At 46.9% G+C, this 24,041-nt stretch overlaps 1 protein-coding gene across 2 annotated transcripts in view; it reads left to right on the forward strand.

Annotated features, from left to right (window-relative positions):
* Positions 1–4,505, forward strand: part of LOC144947352 (leucine-rich repeats and immunoglobulin-like domains protein 3) — a 114,217-nt gene extending 109,712 nt beyond the window's left edge. For both annotated transcript variants that reach the window (XM_078876625.1, XM_078876626.1), the window contains one exon: positions 2,661–4,505. In XM_078876625.1, the coding sequence (XP_078732751.1) occupies positions 2,661–2,740 (80 nt within the window). In that variant the 3' untranslated portion in view covers positions 2,741–4,505. The remainder of the gene's footprint in view (positions 1–2,660) is intronic.
* The last annotated feature ends 19,536 nt before the right edge of the window (positions 4,506–24,041 follow it).

Genomic DNA, 24,041 nt, shown 5'->3' on the forward strand with positions numbered 1-24,041 from the left:
AATAAGCATTGGCTTTGAAGCTGATCGGCCTACACCAGAGACAGCCTTTGTTTATGGCCTAGTCTCACTGCCAGTGTCAGACCAGAGAACGCCGACAGGCGAACAGTACAAAGACATCTTCTTGGTTCTTTCGGTAAAGTCACGTAGAAGGGAAGTAATAAAATAATAAAAATAAAACATAATAAAACAATGTGTTATTTTTATTTTTATTATTTTATTACTTCCCTTCTACGTGACTTTACCGAAAGAACCAAGAAGATGAATCCCTGCAGTCACGAAAGCTTTAAATCGAAAAGTACAAAGACATTTCGATTTAAAGCTTTCGTGACTGCAGGGATTCATCTTCTTGGTTCTTCTCGACAGACCTGTTCTCCACCTGAGGATGGCTGCTTGCGTTGTGACCGAAACGTCGTGAGAATGATTTTAGTATGGTTTGTTTTTATTTTTTTATTATTTCCATTCTACGTGACTTTACCGAAAGAACCAAGAAGATGAGTACAAAGACAATGCACGTGTCAGAGCACTTACAGCTCGGGTGCAGCAGTTATATCTGCGGGACATTTTTTGCCATCCAGATCGCTGGGCTGTCCCGGAGCTTATTGGTTCACAAATCTCTTCCGGGACATAAAATTAAAACAAAAAAATGGTTTTATTTACGAAACTAAACTTTTTATTTTACCAGGTAAGGCCCACTGAGCGATATAGCTCTTTTTCAGAGGCGGCCTGGTCACGAAACGAATAGCTCAACGAAGTGGCTTATCAATTTAGAGCAACCAATTACTCTAAACGCATGTTCCGAAATGTGGAGGGAAGAGCCGGAGGAACCGGATATAAATCCACGCGGCCACGGGAAGAGAAACATGCAAACTCCAAATATGTAGGCATGAGGGTCGTAATCGAACTCACGACCTCCTGCATACCAGGCGAGATAGTTAACATCTCCCTACCGTGGCGCCCCCTCTCGATTGAAGAGTAGCCCCCCCCAGTGAATTGGCTTCCAACACGTGTCGTGGCAGTCAGCCGGGTCCAGAACTCCCACTACTGTTTGCGTAAAAGTATAAAATATTTTTTTTATTATTCTTTGGGTCTTTCGGGGAAGTCACGTAGATAGGTTCAAAGAAAATAACAAAGAATAAGAAACAACTACGACGTTTCGATCTTCCTGATGACGAACGCTTGTGTTGCGATCGAAACGTCGTAGTTTTTTGTTATTGTTTGTTATTTTCTTTGAACCTATCTACGTGACTTCACCGAAAGACCCAAAGAATATGAATTCCTGCAGTCACGAAAGCTTTAAGTCCAAAATGGTTAAGTTACTTTTAAAAAAGGTAATACACTGATACACTCGCCCGCCGATGTGCTGAATGTGCGCACCAAACAAGCAGGTGTTTGTGAGAATCCGAACGTTTCTTTCTACCGGAGGAATCCGCTCAGCTATAAAACTCGAGGAGAGAGTCGCTGTTGACGTGTCACAAAACCGCGCCCGTTTGTATCGGCCACCAAGAGACGAGCCAGCGTGCATAGTTTTTAGATGTATAGAAATGTAGATGATGCATAGAAACATAGATGATGTATAGACATGCCCTGAGCATGTTTTAAATATTTTGGTGGCAAGTAACAGACGCAGTGAACAAGTGGGGTTGTGTCAGAAGGAGCTACACCTTTGTCAAATAGACACCACAGCTCCATGCATGGGTGGGACACTACATCACACCATGTGGCCCTTGACCTCAGATAATGTTCGTGTGTGTGTGTGTGTATGTGTGAGTAGCGGTGGCATATTGATTAGCGCACTATGCTCTGAACCACTGCGGCCCGAGATCAATTCCCGGTCACGGATGACATCAGCGGCGAGTGATAGCTGAGCTGAACCCGGTTCCACTGTGCAAATATCAGCACTGGGGATTTAAAGGCGACTGGGTGTGCTCCTGGCCACAGCATCTCCTCGTGCGACGTGCCGATCTTAACAGGTGCTCGCAAACAACACTTGCCTCCGAGAAAATCCGCTAAGGCCATGTGGCCTTAGCGGATGACTGGACGCTAGCCCCACCACCAACTCTTGTTTTGTGCCCCGTTTTAACCTTAAGAAGTGCTGGCTCATGGTGTGTTCCCCAGGTGTGGTGGGGTGTAGACAGGTGGCCAAGCATAGTGGTGCTGGCCACACCGCTTCGTGTGCTGTACCAGCCCTAGCCTCAACAGTTTGGATGGCTACACGTGGGGGCGGGCGGGTGGCAAGATGTTAACGACCTCGCCTAGTATGCAGGAGGCCGTGGGCTCGAGCTCGACTCTTAACGCCTTTTATATTTGGAGTTTGCGTGTCTCTCTTTCTTTATGTGGTCTTGTGGATTTTTCTCCGGGCCCTCCGGTTTTTCCCTCCACATTTAGAATCAACATGCGTTTACAGCAGTTGGCTGCTATACATTCCCACACGGTGGTAAGCCACTTCGTTCAGCTATCATTCTTTTGTCCACGTCGCTTCTGAAAAAGAGCCGTACAGCTCAGTGGGCCTTACCTGGTAAAAAAAAAAAAAATGCTTAGTATTAATAGTTTCGTATGTATTTATGTGTACAGCGACGGTTTGTTACTGCGAATTCTGGCTTGCTTAGCCTTCATCGACATTGCCCTGCTCAAGTAAGCTGGGTGAATGCGTGCCATTGCAGAAGCCAGCGGCCTGTGCATGCGGGACGCCTGCAGCCGCCAGGGCTCAACTGTGGCCGAAGAAGAGCGAGAAAAAAAGTGAGCCGGTCCACTTCCTGAACTCTGTCACTTTGGCCTCCAGCCCCGAGAGTCCATCGACTTTCCAGTCATTTGGGAAGACGTGCTGCACTTCCGAAGAGGGCCAATCGGAGCATTTACTCAATCACTGACACGTCGGACCTTTTCCCCGGTGGAGTGGAAGAAATCTGCGGAAGTACCAACAACCCCTTTCGGCAAAAATGTGTCATTTGGTTTCCTTTCCTGGTTCGTTCTCTGAAGTCTGAAAGGGCGAAAAAGGGACGTATTTTAAAATGTACAGAGCCAGTGCTTTATACAGGGTTCAGTTATCACAATGGTGATGTTTGGGGATGCGTATCAATGTTTATTTTAACAACAGTGATAACCCCGAGATCACTTCATCTGCAATCTGACTCTCGATTTTCTCGTGCAACTCTTGGGAAACAGGTTTTAGTTGTCAAATAACGTTTTATTATTTTAAACGTTCTGTTTTAAAAGATCGCGCTTACATTGCGACGCTTCGTTTCACCGACTTCCAAGTTGCTACGCAAAGAATGTGTGTGCTTTCGGTGACTCTTTGCGTTCACAGCAAAACACGTGATGCGTTTCACCAGCAACAAGGCGGGCACTTTAATTGCGAGATGTTGGCCATCCGTTCTCTTTGGCCCTCTTTGTTAAGTTAGGAGAACGGTGTTGTTGTGTTCAGGGGGGTTATTACCGCGCGCTTGCTAATATCCCGTTACCTGTCGTTTGCAATGGGAGTGTTACGCAGAATGGTCCGGGCATGTAACGACGTATCGGGTCGCTCGCGATATTCTTTGTGCGTTCGGGATGAGCGCGTTGAATTGCGCGCGCGAAGGTTTTGAAAACTTGGACGGTTTTTTGCTAGATCGCATTCAAATAAATACATAGGCAAATGTTACTTTTAACTGAAAAAATATATAAATAATGCGACCAAGACGGGCAATATTTTGACGGAAAAATGAAAACATCTCTAATTTAATCGTGACCCTGAATTGTGACGAGTGATCGTATCGCTGAGCGGTATGAATTGTTACGTGCCTAATCATAATATTAATGTGTTAGAGCCTGCCAACATCCTTGACAGTTTCTCATTTAGCACAACAACAACATTGGTACAACAAGAACACGTTTATTGTTATTGAATAGCAATTGTACATGTTTTCATTAGGAACATTCGATGTTTCATAGAGGCCTTCTGTAGGATAGGTATCCAGGGTAATTTGAGATTATGTTTCCGTGGAAAACTGTGCCCTTCGGAGATTGATTTCTCAACAACTGGTTTTCAAGAAATGCCACAACATAGATTCTCATGTTTACAAATTAAAGGATGTAATATATAAGTGCTAGACGCATTTCATAAGAATAGGAAGATGACTTATGGATGAATGTTTGGCGTTTGTGGTAGTGGTAGTGGTGGTATTTTTCGACTTGTCATACGACTGTACAGACTGTGGGTGACTGGCTTGGATTGATTGTCCATCCCTTGATTTTTATCCGCAGATATAAGAGTGAAATAACATTTCAGCAATAATACGTCAGCGCTGAATTTCCATATAAATTGCGTGGGCTTTGTTCAGAATAGCGTTCAGTGTGCGGACACAGGTTCATCCCATAAAGTTGATTCATTATGCTCTTGTACAAGTAGGAGCACATTTGCCTAAAAGTCTGGCAAAAAATCAAGCCTTTTTTCACGTCTTTAATGCACTTAATACGCTTTCGTGCACTCATTATACTTAACCACGCGAAGCAATTTAATATTCAGTTATTTTGGGGCGGGGGGGGGATAGAAAGGCTGATGTGAAATATGTCAAAGTGCCAAATGCTCATAGATGCGTTCACCTGACCTGTTGACACCATTTGGCAAAAGTCACTATCACTTTCAAACTCGCGTCATTGCTCGCAAGCGAATCAATGGGAAGCATTTGAGGACACGTTTCCCACATCAGTGGGTGAAGAAATAAGAAGACCCCCGCCCCCAGTTGAAATTGAAAATCAAGTGGGCGGTTGATAAGACAGATAAATTATTTTGTTTGCTATTGTCTCTGGGGTATGCCAAGGTTGTGGTTTCGAGATGTGATGTTGCCTATATCGCCGTTTCCCAAACCAGCAGGTCATGTTACGGCTCGTACAGTTTCATTATTATTTCGTGTAAACTTAATTGAAAGCGCGCATTTATGTGAATTAACGTTGCGAGGGCTTTTCCAATTGGGAGTTTTTGGGAAAAGCTTATCATTGTTGTGTCCTGGCAAAGTGGATCCGTATAGATAAGATCACCCAAGTCTCAATTACTCTGTCAATTGCTAAGCGCTGTGCCAATACCCCAGGTTCTGGAATTAATGAACTGTGCACAAGGCCAGTTCAGCTCTTACCTCGTTTCAATGGCCTAGCCGTCCCGTGAGTTTCCTGCTCAAGTTTTAATTGCTGAATTTTATTCGGTTCCCAAAGAGGGCTCCCAGCGCGCGAAGCAAAACATCGGGACAGCCAGCGCAGCATAACCCACGAACAAAACTCAGCACGGCTGTGAATGGCCCCTTAACCAACGCATCTCCGACGCTGCTCCGTACGCCAAAGAGCATTGCCCAGCGTGTGCCTCTGACCCTAGGCGCGTAGTAGCGTGCCTCGGCTTCATTCACAACCCACTGCCCCAGGCCGGGCACCTCGGGGCTTCTACTGACCGGGGGATTATGTCATCGAGGATTTGATTCTGGAATGCCGCTCGTATGCACGGTGGTTCATTGGGCCATTGACTCTATTGACACCTGGATTAAACAGCAGTGTGTACAGGGGGCGGTGGGGGCGCTATACATCACTCGGCTGTGTGTTCTAAGATTAGCTGGCCCGAGGTGAGTGAGGGATGGGCAGAACAGAAGAAAAGCCCCTCAAATTAGTTTTTTTAACCAGACATAGCCTGTTTAACACGTAGGCTTTGGCCAGCAATATTATTCATAATAAAGGTGTTTGGGTTAGATCGCGTACGTATAAATGCGTCGTGACCCTCCACCACCACCCGACACAGCCAATTAGTTAGGGATTTGTCAGGTAAACAAACGCGAAGTGACAACGCCCGCTAAGTGACAATGCCACCAGTTGTTGCCACACAATGTTAAGGTCAGTCCTTGGCTTCGCAAGCACCCGTTCAGCCGTTTTTTGTCGATCCACTGGTGGACGGTTCGTGGGGTGGTTGCTCTACCCCACGCATCACCAGGCCGGCCAGTGCAAATTGGTGAAGGCGGGAAGCATATAAATGGGAGCATAGAAGTACAGTACAACAATGGATTTCACCACCTTGCCTGCCAACCACCTAGCCCCGTATCCCATGACAACCTAATTGTGGGTTTTGTTACATTTAAATTAATGATGTATACGGTTTTCGCATAGCCAGAGATCCCTGTGACTTTTATGTGTATCATTCTATGAGTACGTACTCGTATGTTCTGCATTATAGGTCGGTGCAGAATAGTGGTGGATTTAGTCGATTCCAATGGTGAGATTAGTTTCAGTTTAGATGTTGATCCAGCTTGGCCAGGATTGGGCACAACATAGCCCACTTTTCACCCAGGCAACTGGAGAGTAGCACAGACGAAGTGTTACTAACCTATCATTAAAGCTAGAAATGGCACATTTACATATCAACATGTAACAAACACCATACATTACGTAGCAACTAAGTGTAGAACGTAAAATTCCATCAATGGTTACAAATGGCATAGTCCAACGTTGGAATGCCTCCTTCCAACGCTGTCAGAATCATTGTCCTCGATTAACTATCAGTGCGTTATGGAATCTGCAGCGGTGCCTCGCTGTTGTGAGCCACTTGCACGCGGACACAAACTGAACGATCACAACTCACAGGTTCAGTTCATCAGCGACGTAATGCACTTTCACGCCGAACTGCAACCGTGTAAAAAAAAACATAATATCATCGTTCGACAATTCTATTAGCGTGCGACGTGATACACGGTAGAAACGAATGCATTTGTCAATAAATTAGAAATGGCAAACGTATCGAGATGCCATTGATGTGAATAGAAACAAAACAACGTCAATGCTTCGGCAAGTTCAGGAACAGCTTAATGTGTTTGTTTTCTATCGTAACTGATGTTACACGGTCATGGAATTGCCCACAATTATTGTTTTTTTTTCGTGCATTATTAGGAAGCATGGTCTTTTCCACACATTTTCTCACTTTTCTCTGCTATATCTCGACGAATGTGTTTGCCTCTGTGCCTCTCCGTGTGTGTCTTGGTGTACGCACGCGCACGAGCGTATGTTGTGAATGCTGCATTTTTTTCACAGGGAGTCCTGGTGCGTGTCTATTAAAAAGCGGAGACTTTGCTGTCAAGACACGCTTGTTTTAAACGAGGTCGGAATATCTTCTGCCAGATGCCCTCGGCTTTTTAATGCCGAACATTAGGGGCTATTGCGTTTCAATACGGCACGGTGAAGCTGGGCCCTGCCTCGTTTAAACATTCAGAATCTTTATTTAGTGGGCCTTAACCTGCACATTTTTTTCATGGTTTATTGTTGATATACAATATGGCATATGAGTAGCAAACCGATCGTGGTAGGACACACAATGTCTATTGAGCAAAAAAAACCATCCCTAACTCGGAGATGACGAGTTGGTTCATTTGCCCCTGCAGTGCCTGCGTTCGTGCAATGTACCAGCACTGCTGCGATGCCTGGTTTAAATCTCTTGAGAGCTCCCACCAGATATAAAATGTTTATAGCATGTAAGGGGGAAAAAGAGAGAGGTGCAGCCCTCTAATTTCTTGCTGATTCCACCATTCGCCCCCACCAGAGGGTATTTTGGCCTAATCTTCCAAGCTGATCAGACTTCTTGAAAGGGGTAGGAGTAGCCAAACTTTATCCACATTTGCGCTGCTGAGTGGATCGAAGGGCAGGGGAAATTGAAGAACTTTCCCCTATTTGAACTTCCGTGCCGGGAGATCGAACCAGCAACCTTTTGGATCACCCGTCCAGACTGCTAACCATGTTGCGATGACTATACACTATGGGAACCTCATTTGCCAGTAAAAATATGATAATTGGTTCTTTACCCTTCTATCTGGCAACAAGACTGACACCTTTTTACAAGGAGTCATGTTTGAATAGACCGCATTATGACTGCAGGTATTGCGGTCTATTCAAACATGACTCCTTGTAAAAAGGTGTCAGTCTTGTTGCCAGATAGAAGGGTAAAGAACCAATTATCATGTTGCGATGAGTTCATGTTTGAAGCCTGCTCAAAAATGACGGCAGACCAAAACGACGTTTGTTCCTGCACATTCTCTGCTCTGATGGCCAAATTTCAGTGCCCGCGTTGCACAGTGACTTGACCAACGGGCACAGAATGAACCATTGTTGCGGGTGAAGATGATGCAGTCGTGCTTGTCTACGATACACCACTGAGGAGGCACGTCACGTGAAGCCGTGGCGTGTGTCACGTGACACGTAGCCTTGCTCACAGGTGGTTCTCGAATGGAAGAGGAAGGGGGGAGGGGACCTATTCACTCTGTGCCTCTGTGAGATAGCATTATTACACGGCAGTAATTAAAAACAAATGTCACATTTTTTGACAAGGTACAACAGACAGCTTTTTGCGCGCAACTGAGAACGTCACGTGTGAGTCACTCCCATGTGCGCAGGGCCTCTAAAAGCACGGCGTTTATGTCCCGATCTTACGGAAATGCATGTAAGTCAACGGTCGGGATTGCTGTACGTGACATGATTATATTGCAGATAGGACTTTGGCTTTTATTTTGGTTCACCCCCCCGCCTCCAACAGTAGCTTGATATACTTTGATTGTGAATGGAAATGAGAGGGGGGAAAATCACGAGAGTAATATAGTGAAAAGAAAACATGTATTTGTTCAACGTGCTCATGAAAGGAAAGAAAAAAAGGGGCTATAGGGATAATTCTAGATTTTAGGTTTTCGTGACTGCAAGGATCCATACTCTTTGGTTCTTTCGGTAAAGTCACGTAGGTGGAAAAATAAAAAGAAAATCTAATTTTTTATTTTATTTTTAAAAATAAAATAAATTTTTTCATTTTATTTTATTTTTTTCGGTAAAGTCACGTAGGTGAAAAAATAAAAATAAAAACAAAATTAGTTTATTTGTATTATTTATAAAATATAAAATCTATTTTTTCACCTACGTGACTTTACCGAAAGAACCAAAGAGTAGGGCTTTAGTGAGCCACACCTTTTTGTGACCTTTTTTTACGTAAGGCCGTCCGAACGCGAATGGTAAGATAATCTGTACTTTTCTTTTTACCGCAGATCCCTTGGCGTCACTAAGACTACCTTGGGCTACTTAATTCTGCCATTGCCGCGTTCCAGTTTGCATCAGGCCCATTAGTGTGCTCGCTGAACCATGCACCGGGAGGGAGGCAGGGGGGGGATCTGTTTACAGACACCACCTTGATAACAAAAAAATGTTTGCTTGTGGAGAACAAAAAGCACTCCAGTCGCATAATCATTTCAACGTTACGCAACATTTGTGTCTAAAATGCATGTCGCTGGTGAATTGGGTGTCCGGTGCTCAGAAGCGAATTACTCAAAATCCTCGAGAGAATCTAATTTGGCTTGTGGCTTAGAAGTGCCGTTTGTTTGGGAGGGGGAATGGTTAGGTGGTGTTGGTTGGTCGTGTACATTTTTGTAATGGGGAAAAAGCCGATACCAAATTTGTGTGCATCACAGAATCAACTCTTTTTTTTTTCATATTCCCGCGTGAGCAATGTAGCCTCCTTCGCTGCCGCTACAATAAATATTAGCGGACACATTGAGTCATGCAAAGATGTCGTTCGGCAAGTGCAAATAGCGGAACTTTTAAAATTGAGCGATGGTGGCGTGAGGATACGGTGAATGTGCATCGATGGATACATCGCTTCGGTGTACTTTATGCAGGTATTGTAAAGTAATGGAAGGGGTATAAATGCAAAGTGTTTCTCGTAAAAAGTAAAAAACACAGAAAGCACTTTCCAAATTGAACGTTGATTGCATTGAAAGTGATGCTTTAAAAGTAATGATGGTTGTAAAACCACGTGTATATTTGTGAATTGTGTATATAAGATGTGTGCAAGGTATTCTTTGGAGAGTATTATATATAATATACAGAAGAGTATAAAGTTAAAAGTGACTATGACTACTGCGCTTAAAGACGTTTTTGGGAAATGTTCGAGAGGTAGTGAGCAACCTTTGAGAACCACGGTGGCTAGGAGATGTTAACTACCTCGCCTGGTATACAGGAGGTCGTGGGTTCGATCCCGACCCTGACGCCTGCTGTATATTTGGAGTTTGTGGTGTCTCTCTCTCTCCCCGTGGTCGCGTGGATTTTTCTCCGGGCCCTCCTGTTTTTCCCTCCACATTTCGAATCAACATGCCTTCACAGTATTTGTCTGCTGTAAATTTACACGGCATAAGCCACTTCGTTGAGCTATCATTTGTGGCCAGTTATCTTCTGAAAATGAGCTATATAGCTCAGTGGGCCTTACCTGGTAAAATGAAAACAGTTTAGTTTAGAAAGGAGTTTTAAATGCGTGCACACAAGACGACATTTCTTTTTAACTTCACTCACGTTAACTTTGCTCTGTCAATGATGTTCGGTCGCAAAGGGTTGTTTCACCATACTTCGCCATGCTGGTCAGCGTGCAGAAGGAGGGCCCAGAATTGGTTCTGATATCACTCGCCACCGATGTTAACTGTGACATGGAATTTAACGCAGTTTATTTTTTTTAAGGTTCATAAGTCGGTGTGCTAACCACTGCGCACCACCATCACCAGTCCAGCTTGTAAACAGAATAATAAATGGAAATTATTTGCTCGGGAAAGAAGCCCTTTGAGTCTCAAGATGATTTTGCAGGAGGGCCCCCACATTGGGACGTTTGGCCAATGGCCATTCATTTGTTTAATTTGCGAGGAAAACAGGAGGCCGTAGAAAAGTCCGATTTTTTTTGGCAATTGGTTAAAAAAAAACGTCGAGTTATCCTTCGTTCAGCAAGCGTCCGCATCGGCGGTCCCTTCTTCTGGCCACTACAACCTTTCGCCTGCAATTCACGGAGCAGTGCTGAGGTGGGGAACTCTTTTCTACAGAGTCGTGTTTTTCACGGTGTGTGTATTCCCAAAGCTAGTCCGTAATCTATGAAAACATTTGGAGCTGGCCCGGGAGGAAATTAGATTTACAGAAAACAAAACTAATAATTTCTATTGGAAAATATATTTCCTGTTGTTGTTGTTTCTCCCCGTAGTCAACATTCATTTACTCTTCCGTGTGTCTGCGCGTGCGTGTGTGAGGTGGTCAAGATCTTTTGAAGATGGTTTACAACCGGTTTTGCTCAGAACCCAAGCAAGTGACCTACATTTTCAGCACAGTAATCATTCGTTCACATTAACCCGTCAATATGAACGAGCCCGTTTGAGTTCATCAGAGGAACGTGGTTGGGGAGACCTCAACAAAAGCTGGACGTCATATTTGTAAAAAAAAAAAAGTTTGTCATTTTCCTTTTATCTCAGAATATCTTGACCAGTCCCCATGTACGTTGCACGGCCATGAAACATTGTTCTAAGCACTTGGTTCTTTGCAGATGGATTTTCACCATCATCCGTGTTAGCTTGTAAAGCGTAAATCGGCGGTGCCTTCTTGTAAACAAATACCCCTGCACATGCAGACCAGTTGTTGTTGTTGTTGTTTTCGTTAGATCTGACAATATGTTCGTCAGAGGTGTTCGGCTTCTTGACTTAAGAGTGCACAGGTAGGGCAATCGCGTGCGGTCTATGCAAGCAGCTACTTTGCGCGCTGTGGGAGCGTGTGCCTTGGAAGAAGGAGAAAACAGTGTAAAATAAATGCGTACGCGTGTATTTCATAGTTGAATATTATCTTTCGCTTTATTTATTAAATGCAATTTCTATAACGGTGTGCTTTTTGTAACGTTAATTTAAATAGAACTATAACAAATAAAAAAGGAAACGAGATAATGCTGTAAGACTGATTTTTGCGAATTGCTGCAACTGTGTGCGCACTTTCCACGCCACCGGGGGGGAAAAACAGATCACTTAACCTGGGAGCAGGCATTCTGTTCAGACTTACAGGAAACAAACCACCTCCGATTAGCACGGTTGGCAACGTACGGAGCGAAAGAAGTTCAGCGTACGTACGTCGTCGGTGCCGGTGTCTAAAAAACTGCTTTTTAAATTTTATTTTGAACACATTTGCTGTGTACAGGCCCAACGGGCACAACACTTTCAGTTGCCAGCTACAAACATCACCACTTACACAAAAAAAAGTTCTAATAGCAGACAAAGAGTTAACATGTTTCTTGAACTGTACACGGTTGTCATATGTAGATTAATATAGCACCTTATTCAAGGGCACTCTACAACACTTCTAAAATTGTACATCAGATGATAGTGGTTGAAATAACGATTGGGGTTATTGCACGCGGTGGTGACAAGAGAGGAGGCAGGAGGGGTTAGGATGGGGGTAGTGATAGGGGTTGTGGTTGTGATAGAGGCTGGGGCAATGATAGGGGTTGGCGTCGTGGTAGGGGTGGTGATAGGGGTAATGATAGGGGTTCGGGTAGTGATAGGGGTTGGGGTATGGGTAGTGACGGGGGTTGTGATAGGGGCTGGGGTAGTGAGAGGGGTTGGGGCTGGCCTGGTCGTAGCTGGGGCAGGGAGTAGCATTAGCAGAATAATAATGGGCTAGGGTAGAAGATTGTGTTTGTTTGAAGGGAGGATGATACTGGTAGAAACCTGGTTACACCAGCCAACAGGGGATTATTGTGTCCGTCCGTCCGTCGTGCATCCAAAAATGGGAAGGGTGGGGCTGGGTGGGGAGGGGCTGGGTGGAGAGGGGCTGGTTGGGGAGAGTGGGGAGGGTGGGGCTGGGTGGGGGGTGGGAGCGGTGGGGCTGGGTGGGGAGGGGCTGGTCACCCCGTGGTGCCCTTATAAAACTCAACGTTTAAACTACTCACACCGGCTTGTTCCCGCTCTCACAGTCGGCCATATTTGCGGAATACACCACGCCGCCGTTGACCCTGGCCATTGACCGAGCAACCAAACGTTCTTACCAGCTCCCTCCGCAGGAATGTGTTATACGAACTTTGGGGATGAGGAGGGGGAAGGAGGAACGCGAGAGTAAGATTTTAAGAAGTGTTTGTGGCCTAAAGTGCAGCGGTCTAACGCGGAATGGATGAGGCGAAACAGGCTGTCGGCCTCGTGTATTTTTTTTTAAATACTTCAAAAATCACCGGGCAACACATATTTATATAAATAAAATGTAACTGTCAATATTTAATTGCCACAATTTTAATTGCCTTTGTTTATACGGGGTTTGACAAACGTCCGCAAAGTCATTATCTTCACGTCCAGACTGAACGCCAAAAGCTGTGACATTGTCAGAATGAGCAATTAATTGGATGATTAATGCCCCTTTGCATGCATCTGTAATGCGGGCGTAAGCGACCTTCCGGATGTGACGTCACGGGGGGTGGAGTCATGTGACGTGGGGGGAAGGTTCGGGGCTTTAAGCGGGTAAACCGGAAGGGGAAGTCAGTCGGGGTGTGAGCGGAAAAGAGTGAGGCCACGCGGGCAGGTGTGGAGAGGGGGGGGCGCCGACGGCCATCGGGAGCCAACCCCGAAGATAAGAGGAAGCTGCGGAGTGGTGTGCAGCTGCGGAGGAGACAGCCAGGAGGGCTGCGTGTTAGAGGCAGCGGTGTGGCTGCCAGGAGGAGCTGCGGAGAGAGAGAGAGAGGGGGCCGCTTGTTAGAGGCAGCGGTGTGGCTGCCAGGAGGAGCTGCAGAGAGAGAGAGAGAGAGCAAGAAGCTGTGAGAGCTGCGGAGGGAGAAGAGCAGCAGCGAGTACAGCCAAGGGGGGCTGTGTGAGAGAAACAGCAGCGGAGCTGCTGTTGTGGATCGGGCCGACATTGGGGTCAGCACCGTGGAAAAGCTACAGAGTAAAGACAGCCGTGTGGGTGTACAGCACGAACCGAATAATAAAGGACACTGAGCCAGACAACGTGGTCCAGTCGTTTATTACACTGGTGTCGGAAGTGCAACGGCATGTCGAAACAAGTGAGGAAGAAAGTTAATCCGGCGCCTGCATCGGCTTCTTCGTCCGACGACGACGAACTCCCTCCAACCACGGATCCTGTTGGGGTGGTGGAGGAGAGCCAGGCTGAGGCGACCACGGGAACGGGAGTGGAGGATGTTGGCGGGTTGGCGGGTCCGTCGACATCATCAGACGCGGATCAACGATGGCAAGCGATGGCGGTACAACTGGAGGCACTTAAGGACGTCCTGGCGCATCTATGCCATCTCGTCGCGCCAGGGACGATGGATGATGCAAGTGGTGCTCCGTGGGCCGCCACGTTGCCTGTCCTGCCGCCGCCATTGCCCACGCGGCAAGAGGCCGCCATTTTGCGCGCTCCGTGGCGCCAAACCGCCATCTTGGCCACGCCGCGGGCCGACGCCATTTTGAATTTGCCATCACAACCACCACCATTGGAAGACGGCGGGAAGAGGAGTCGGAGTCGCCACCTTACAACGGTTAAAGAATTTTCCGTCGGTGGGGACTGGAGCGCGTTCGCCTGCCGCTTCTTGGCGGCGGTACGCACAGCAAGATGGACCGATGCGGAGGCTTTGGAGGTGTTGCCGACTCTCCTGGACGACGAATCTGTCCGATTCTTCCGTTCCATAGCGACCGATAAGAAGGCAACTTTACGTGGTGTTTTTCAAGAAATGGCCGATGCTTATGAGCCACCAGATGATGCGCATCGGCGATTCGCTCAACGACAACGAGCACCAGAGGAGTCGCCCGTGGCGTTCAGGGGTGCGGTGCTGGAGCTGGCCATGGCAGCTTATCCTGAGACGCCACAGGACCTGCTTGAGCCTCTCATATTAGGGAAAATGTTGGAGCTGTCTCGGGATCTAGGGATCCCCATGCCTGTGTGTGGGCATGAGAAGCTAACTTCCCGGATGGCTGCTAAGTGTCTCGATGCGCAATTCAACCTCCGTCGCTGGAAACAAGTGACGGCGTGGACGGGGGGGCCCGTCAAAGAAGGGGAGGCGCTGGGGTGGAACCCTGCGCAGGCCGTCTATGTTCCGGATGACCGGGGCCCTCAACAACTGACGGCCGCCTCCGCTCCATGGACGGGACGCGGCGGGCCGAGACCGCGCGCGGTGCTACCAGAACGGGGCCGTCAGGAGGCGAGGCCTGCGCTTCGGCGCAACGAGGCCGATTGTTTCCGCTGCGGGCGTAGGGGCCACTACGCCAGAGACTGCTGGGCTCGCTTCCCGGCTCCGCCGCAGCAGGAGGCCTCGGCACCGGTCAAGTCGGCTAAAGATCCTCCGAAACAGACAGGCCGGCCGTGACATTGCGGGGGACGAGGGGCCCTGCGCGGAGGACGCCTGCCAGGTCTGCGGGACCTTCGGGCCCTGCAGCCCTTCCGACCCAGCTGCGGGCACGGTCACAGGACAAGCCCAAGACTAACTCTTTAGAGACACGGGACGGCGGTGGACTTCCAGCTGCGACAGGGGGATTACCCCCTGTCGTTCCTCGACTTTCATCGCGTTCCCGTTCTGCGAGTGGGCCGCCGACCGTCCGGGACGGGCCGGCGACCCGCACACGTTCCAAATCGCTTACGTTTCGTTGAGTGTTGTTGTCTTGTTATTTTCTTCTTACAGTTGTATTTATTGCATGCTTTTTGTACGCTCGTGGATGTTAATTGCGTTGTTGTTGTTGTTCTTGCTGTTACATTGTATGCTTAGTGTCCTTTAGGGGGGGAAGCTCGGTTCGCCGCATTACGATTTGTTATTGGTCAGCCGAGGTCGGCTGGGATTTTTCTACGGGGGAGGGTGGTGTAATGCGGGCGTAAGCGACCTTCCGGATGTGACGTCACGGGGGGTGGAGTCATGTGACGTGGGGGGAAGGTTCGGGGCTTTAAGCGGGTAAACCGGAAGGGGAAGTCAGTCGGGGTGTGAGCGGAAAAGAGTGAGGCCACGCGGGCAGGTGTGGAGAGGGGGGGGCGCCGACGGCCATCGGGAGCCAACCCCGAAGATAAGAGGAAGCTGCGGAGTGGTGTGCAGCTGCGGAGGAGACAGCCAGGAGGGCTGCGTGTTAGAGGCAGCGGTGTGGCTGCCAGGAGGAGCTGCGGAGAGAGAGAGAGAGGGGGCCGCTTGTTAGAGGCAGCGGTGTGGCTGCCAGGAGGAGCTGCAGAGAGAGAGAGAGAGCAAGAAGCTGTGAGAGCTGCGGAGGGAGAAGAGCAGCAGCGAGTACAGCCAAGGGGGGCTGTGTGAGAGAAACAGCAGCGGAGCTGCTGTTGTGGATCGGGCCGACATTGGGGTCAGCACCGTGGAAAAGCTACAGAGTAAAGACAGCCGTGTGGGTGTACAGCACGAACCGAATAATAAAGGACACTGAGCCAGACAACGTGGTCCAGTCGTTTATTACACATCTTTGCATTCATCCAATTAGCCAACTCTACGTGAGCACCCTGGTACAACAACCTGGCTGACAATGTAAGGATGTGCGGCGAATGTTCGCACGAGTGCTGCTACTCAGAGGTGTAAGAGTACGTCTGCATTTAACTTTCGCACACGACCCACTTCCAGGCTATCTACAAAAAGCCCTCAAGAGTTGCGTGTGGGAATGCGTTTCGCATATTGTAGTTTTTTTTTCTTTCTAAATAGCCATATGCGAGTTAGAATTCCCAGCGTCGTGGACAAGCGCGTATATTGTTAACATTCAGCAGTGGTGCATTATTGTGGAACATATGATGGATGTTGACTTACAGCTTTCGTGACTGCAGGAATTCATACTCTTTGGGTCTTTCGGTAAAGTCACGTAGATAGAAAAATAATAAAATAATGAAATCACGATGTTTCCATCGCAACACAAGCGATCGTTCACCTGAGGACGATTGCTTGTGTTGCGATCGAAACGTCGTGATTTTTTTATTTTTCTATTCGCGTGACTTTACCAAAAGACCCAAAGGGCATATTATGCATGCTCTGTTGACGTGCGTTGTCTGTAAATAAAAGATGCTGATGAATCGACGATGCGTGCCGCTGTTTAGAAATTCCCATAACTTCCTCGTAGCATGAATAAGAAGAACGGCGATGAACTTTTGCCGCGTTCATACGCGTGCTGTGTTTGTAATGGTTTCGAGGTGACGTTGCAGCCAGCCAGAGCACATCAGAATCGTTGTTTATCCTGGAGGAATCTGACGTACTATGAAGTTTTTTTTCACAGATGTCCGGTAAGGACGGATCATCAAGTTACAACAAACAATACGCATCGTGTCGTAAAGCCACAACTGGTTTAAAAGCAAGGTCCACGTGCATATCGCGAATACAAGAAATGCACAGATATGTTCGAGAATACAAATATACCAACGTTGAATGTGCGTCCGTGGCCGTTATTCCTAAGCTGTACGGTGGTCCGTTGGCCAAATTAAAGGTGGCTTTGTAGTGCCAGTGGATTTTCGTCATTGTCATCATTAGCCCACGATGCTGATGAGCTGTGGAGAGGAAATAATAGACGAGGATTATTTTTGTTCTTGCTGACCTCTGCCAAGGCACTGACGACCCTCATCCTTCACGCGTCGCGTATATACAACGTGCACTGCTGCATTATGCTGACATTTTCCATTCTTGTACCTCTTCCTAGACAGTGTGGCCTCGATACACCGTCGGTGAAAAATATTGGGTTTCTTGTCTCGTTCTTTTTTCTTTCCATGGAACACCAACTGTTGTTTTCATTGCCAGTGATGATGAGATCATGCGTTACCTTGGCAGCCATATTGCATGCGGCAAGCGCTTAGCGCATAAACGCCACCGTCTGTCAATGCATGTGGGGAGCGGTGGCGCAACGGTTGACGCGCTGCGCTACGAACCAGGTGACCCGAGTTCGATTCCCGCTCACGGCCAACACCAGTGACGATTATCTGAACCGGTCCTGGGTCGAGATGGCACCAGATGCTCAAATGAGTGACTGGGGCGGTGTGTAAACATCGCCACTAGGGAGACAAAGGCGTCCGGGCGTGGTGTTGGCCACCCACCCCCTCGTGTGCCGTGCTGGCCTTCCATAGGTGCTCGCTAAGATCCCTTGCCACAACACGATGTTAAGGCTATACGGTATCAGCTAATGTCTGCACAGCCTAGCAGCCTTTAACAGGAGTGTTTATGGGATACCAACAACATGGTAAGAGGGCTATAATTCGCAAGAGCAAGTCCCATAGATAGCAGAGGTGGACGGATGCATTGATTTGGCGATCAATATTGATCCCTAAGCTCATGATACACGAATAGAATGGCGCGTGTGTGTGTAAGAGTCAATGGTTTTTGGTTCGCTTATCTTGCATGCGATGGCTTCGTGTCACCTCTGCAGCCACTGGAGGCGCTTGTGAAATTTTAGATGCCGTAGTAATAAAAAACGATATCTACATACATTTATCCTCTTTGTCAATCCACTGCTGGATGAAGGCCTTTCCATGCCAGGCTGGTGAATGGGGGTTCTTTGACCACGCTTCACCGTGTTGATTCATGCGGGTTGGTAAAAGGGGGGCGGGAGTGGGCAGGAATGGTTGAAATCTCACTCACGACTGACAATAGCCTTGACCAAGATTCGAACTTGGGTGGTCTGGCTTATAGCACGAGGCGCTCTCCGCTGCACCGCCAGAATTCACTTTCATCCCACTCGTTCGTCATCATTGAGCACTCTCCTCGTCATTTAAATTTAACAAGGGAAAGGGACACGTAAAAAAAAACTGGCATGGTAGCATCTGCCATTACTAAACTTTATTTGAAACACATTGTTCATAGCATCCAGAGAACAATGTATGAAAGTCAACGCCACCATTTTCCTACAAGCCCGAGGCAGCGCTCGATACGACGAGGATTGCTCTACAGCAGCGGTTCTTAACCTTTACTGCAGCCTTGCACCCCTTTGGTTCTCAATCGTAAGACATATATAATGTTAGTAAGTTACCTGGGTTTGATGAAACAAAGTAGTTGCACTTACGTGTCCGTGCTTTATTTGTGTTTTCGATGATTTACCTTCGAAAAAAATCTGTCCGTGTCTCGCAACCGCAGAAAGGGGCATCACGTACCCCCAGGGGGTGCGTGCACCCCAGGTTCAGAACCACTGATATGAAGGATACTATTTTCTTCACAGTAACAATTATGTAACATTTCGATTTAAAGCTTTCGTGACTGCAGGGATTCATCTTCTTGGTTCTTTCGGTGAAGTCACGTAGAAGGGAAATAATACAATAATAAAAATAAAACATAATAAAATTATTCTCACGACGTTGTCTTTCCGACAGACCTGTTCTTCACCTGAGGACAGCTGCATGCGTTGTGGCCGAAACGTCGTGAGAATTATTTTATTATGTTTTATTTTTATTAATTTATTATTTCCCTTCTACGTGACTTTACCGAAAGAACCAAGAAATTGATGTAACATGTATACGGCCAAAAAAAACCCTCACACTTGCCTTTCATGATTTGCCATCAGTAAAAAAGGGGCGCTGTGGTGGTGAGATGTTAACTACCTCGCCTGGTATGCAGGAGGGCGTGAATTCGATACCGACTCTGACGCTTGTATATTTGGAGTTTGCATGTTCACTCTCCCCGTGGTCGCGTGGATTTTTCTCCGGGTCCTCCGGTTTTTACCTCCACGTTTCGGAACATGCATATAGGGAATTGGGTTGCATTAAATTTCAGCATAATAAGTCACTTTATTGAGCTATTTATTTGTGGCCAAGTCGCTTCTAAATAAAGAGTTATGTAGCTCAGTGGGCCTTACATGATAACAAAAATACATATATATGCAGTGAAAATGATGTCTATACACTACGTACATCTGATATGGCACTCATAATAGAAGTGGGCTGATAAAATCCTACACTTGTGTTGGTTACTTGTAAATCTGTTTTCTTAAATTTCTCTTGTCCCATCCCGCATTCATTTACGGTCCAGATTTTTCACGCTCATCAAAATTATATTCTTGGTTATTTCGGTAAAGGCATGTAGAAGGGAAATAATAAAATAATAAAAAATATATTAAAAATTATTGCAAGAAAAATGTATTGCTGTGGATTTTACACCTGATGATGATTGCTTGTGTTGCAGTCGAAACGTCGTGAGATTTTTTTAAATTATATTTTTATTATTTTATTATTTCTCTTCTACGTGACTTTATCGAAAGAACCAAGAATATAAATCCGTGCAGTCACGAAAGCTTTAAATCAAAACTCATCATAATATGCTACGCTTTCGCGAGCGAGCAGCGTTTACCGCTGTAGCTTGGTCAGAATTCAGCGTCGGCAACCCCCTTAAGCTCGCGGGCACCGCAGTTTGTTGACCAGCGGCGGTGCGTTTCGTGACATCTCTCCGCAAGTGATAAATGTGGCGCGTTGTTCGATCAATGAAGAGAGCTCGCCGCGTGAAACTCTACGCTGCGATGTCGATATATTCCTGAATCATCGACCACCCTGGTGAGCATGAGGCCAATGCAGTGGACTGCCCCGAGCGTGATTTTGGGGCAAGCTGTAAACGGTCGACAAGCACAATGTCGAAAACCGATCCGTAAAAAAAAAAATATGCAGTGTTTGTGAGGGCATTTATTAAAAAATTATTATTGTAGAACGAGCGGCCTAGTTCTTGTCGTGGATGTTTGGAGGACCCACGATTGGAATGCACCTTTTGACTCCTTTGTTGATCAAGACAGCTGTTTCCCTGTATGTATATGTTTTAAAATGTGCAGTTGGAGCAATGATTGATTTTCTGCACTGCCTGTATATTGTTTCAAACCTTTAATTGGGACATTGCACTGTTTTCTTTTGTTTCTGCTCCATTGGCTTCGCTCGCGAGAGGATATGAGGGTCTGCCGGTTTTTTGAAATGACGCACCTGAGTAGAATATGAGTGGAAACAGAACCGCGCTCACGAAAGTAAAACAATCACAGAGATAAGGTCGGACGAGTTTGCAAAGGTGCAGCCCTGCAATTGCTCGCTCGCGTCACTGCCGCAAGAAGGGCACCCACTGGAGGGAGCTCTAGAGAGCCCCTCTGGAGGGTATTTGGCCTACTCTTCCCCGCTGTCAAAAACGTCATGAGAGAATTGGAAGGTATCCAAACGTCACCCCACATCATGTGGCCTGCCGATCAACTAACTGTGGTATTCATAATTAAGGTTTTTGGCTTCGATAGCGTTATTATAAGGGGACGTCCATAAATGACGTCACGCACCTAGGGGGGGGTGGGGGGTCAGACATTTGTGATGAGGGGGAGGGGGGGTTGAGGAATGTGACGTCACATCAAAATGCGCAACTTTAAATAAATATAGACAACACGTTCTACTTAATTAAATAGACTTTTTGATACATGTTTTCTCCTACAACATTAGAGTGCAGCGGCACATTAAATACGCACTACAGGGACAATAGTTTAAAGCGATTTGAAGCATGTTTTATTTATTTGGGGGGGGGGCAGAGCTTTGTGACGTCATATTTGAGGGGGCGTCTGACTTTTCGTGACGCCGTGTGACGAGGGGTGGAGGTCAAAAATCGTCCAAAATCGCGTGACGTCATTTATGGACGGCCCCTAAATGTGTGGCAACCCTCCACCATCCGACACGACCAATCAGTAAAAAATGTGTCACGTTAACAAAACGCCAATTTGTTACCTCTTCAGCCCACCGATGTGTGTGAAGAGTGGATACACGACATTTAGAATTTGAGACCTTTCGCTGGTAATGACATCCAGCATCTTCGGGCTGAATATGCTGGATGTAATTCCCAGCGAAACGTCGTACTCAAATTCGAAATGTGGTGTATTCCCTCTTCAAACACACCGGTGGGCTGAAGAAGTAACTAATTGGCGTTCTGTTAACGTGATAAAAATGTTTTACTGATTGGCCGTGTCGGGTGGTGGTGGGTTGCGACACATTGATAATAACGCGATCTAGCCCAAAAACCTTTATTATGAATAATACTGGTCGCGAAAGCCTGCTACGTGTTCAATCTAACTGCGGTATTCCTATTTATGCTGCTGGGTGGACAGTCAGAGGAGATTTATAAAAAAAAAATTCATCATTGTGTAAAGGAGAGCCGACACACGGTTGCAGGGGGTTCGTCTTTTATTCCTTTCCTCCCATCCACACCTGTCCCCAGCCGCCCCAATCTCGTTCCCGCCAACGACATCTTCTGCCCGCCCGTTCTCTCCCTTATATCTCTTCGCCTGCTCCTCCCCCTTCTCCTGTCACCGTCCCACTCCTCCTCCTATTGATGGGAATCCTTCCCCTTGTTGCAAGTGCCTCGCGCGAGATCACAACCGCACTGGCGACCGCTGGATGCTAGTCCAGTGTGCTGACCGTCACACCACGTCAGCATGCGGGCCAAGTAGAAACCAACCAAATTGACCATGTATGTACGCACGTATGTCTGTTGACCTCCTTTCGCACCAACCATGCTAATCGGAGGTGCGGTTCTAATCGGAGGCCATATTCCTGTCGAGCTGACTTAATCACTGCTGGGTATAGCACAGAATTGTTCAATATTTTATGCCACACTCTTTGGGTCTTTCGGTAAAGTCACGTAGATAGGGAAATAATGGATCACGACGTTTCGATCGCAACACAGGCAATCGTCTTCAGGTGAGAGAGAAGATGATAGCTCGTGTTACGATCGAAACGTCGTGATCTATTATTTTTCTATCTACGTGACTTTACCGAAAGACCCAGAGAGTATGGATTCCTGAAGTCACGGGAGCTTTAAATCAAGATTTATTTCATGCCATGAAATTTCTTTTTCGAAGTAAATTGTTTTCAGCATTTCGCAAAATGAACTAATTGTACGTGCAGTTTACTGTTAAGCTTCCCATGCAGTGACCTTCAGAATCATTTTATTTCAACCAATAACTGTCACACGAGCACATCGGCCGGTGCTCTTTACTTTACTCCCGGTGGGGATTTTTTTTGGGCAGATTGATGGCGATGCTCATAATCCGTGGTGAAGAGGGGAAGGTGATCTTTATAGATGGAGGCTGTGCGACTGCGATTTCGTCTGGACTTCACCATTCTCGCTAGAATTATCGCTAGAGGGGTGGGGGGTGGGGGTCGTGGAAAGGGAGCCCTCGCTTTCATAAATAGTTTGGTTGGTTTGATCATTGAGGATTTTATCCAACACGAGTTTGGTCGCGTTAATTTCCCTAAAGTGTTTTGCGATTGTGTATTCCTGCAGGAGTCAATGCAGAAGACTGAGTCTCCTTTCCAATGCGTGATGTTTGGATTTAATATTCCTAAGTCTGCTGACTTTTTTTTTCCTTTCAAATTAACGAGCCTCTCAAGAAGGACGGCGACTGCCTTTGCACTAAATGAGGCCAACTTGTCGACAATGATCTGAGTTTATTAGGTGAGATATTGGTCCGGGGTGCTTTTAATGGTTCGTGGATGGTATGAGAGTGTATGTGTTGGGAAGCGGTAGTGTAGTGGTTAGCACGCTGCTCTGCAAACCCGGTCGCCTGAGTTAGATTCCCTCTCACGGCCAACACCAGTGACTATTATCTGAATCGGTCCTGGGCCTCCCCTAGGTCGACTCAGCCTTAAATCAGTACTTGTTGTGGTGTGTAAAACATCACCCCTGGAGAGACGAAGGCGGCTGGGCGTAGTGCTGGTCAATCACCCCCTCGTGTACCGTGCCAGCCTTCATAGGTGCTCGCTAACAGCACTTGCCCCAACAGTCTGTTAAGGCTGTATGGGGGATATTTGTCTTTCTGCTAAGCGCTATATAATTATTCGGGACAAGTGCTGTTAACAATGTATGTTGAACTTCATTTTCTTCGGGTCTTTCGGTAAAGTCACGTAGATAGGTTCAAAGAAAATAACAAAAAACTACGACGTTTCGATCGCAACACAAGCGGTCGTCATCAGGAAAAGGGGGTGACGACCGCTTTTGTTGCGATCGAAACGTCGTAGATTTCTGTTGTTTTCTTTGAACCTGTCTACGTGACTTTACCGAAAGACCCAAAGAATATGAATTCCTGCAAGTTACGAAAGCTTCAAGTCAAGATTCATGTTGAACTTCTTTTGCACCGTACGTGACCAACCGTGCTATTCAGACTTTCGTGGAGGCGATGTGGTCAGAACCATTATACACTGCAACTAGATACGTAATTTCACACCGAGTTGGACCTAGGCATGACTCGGAGCAGGGTCAAATATCGCTTGCTGTTGACATGCGTAGCGAGGCATCAAACCCAGAGCTGCAGGATTGTGTCACGCAGCATGCAAGCCACGGCACC

This window comes from Lampetra fluviatilis, chromosome 44 (genome assembly GCF_964198595.1).
Source record: "Lampetra fluviatilis chromosome 44, kcLamFluv1.1, whole genome shotgun sequence".
Taxonomy (NCBI): Eukaryota; Metazoa; Chordata; class Hyperoartia; order Petromyzontiformes; family Petromyzontidae; genus Lampetra; species Lampetra fluviatilis.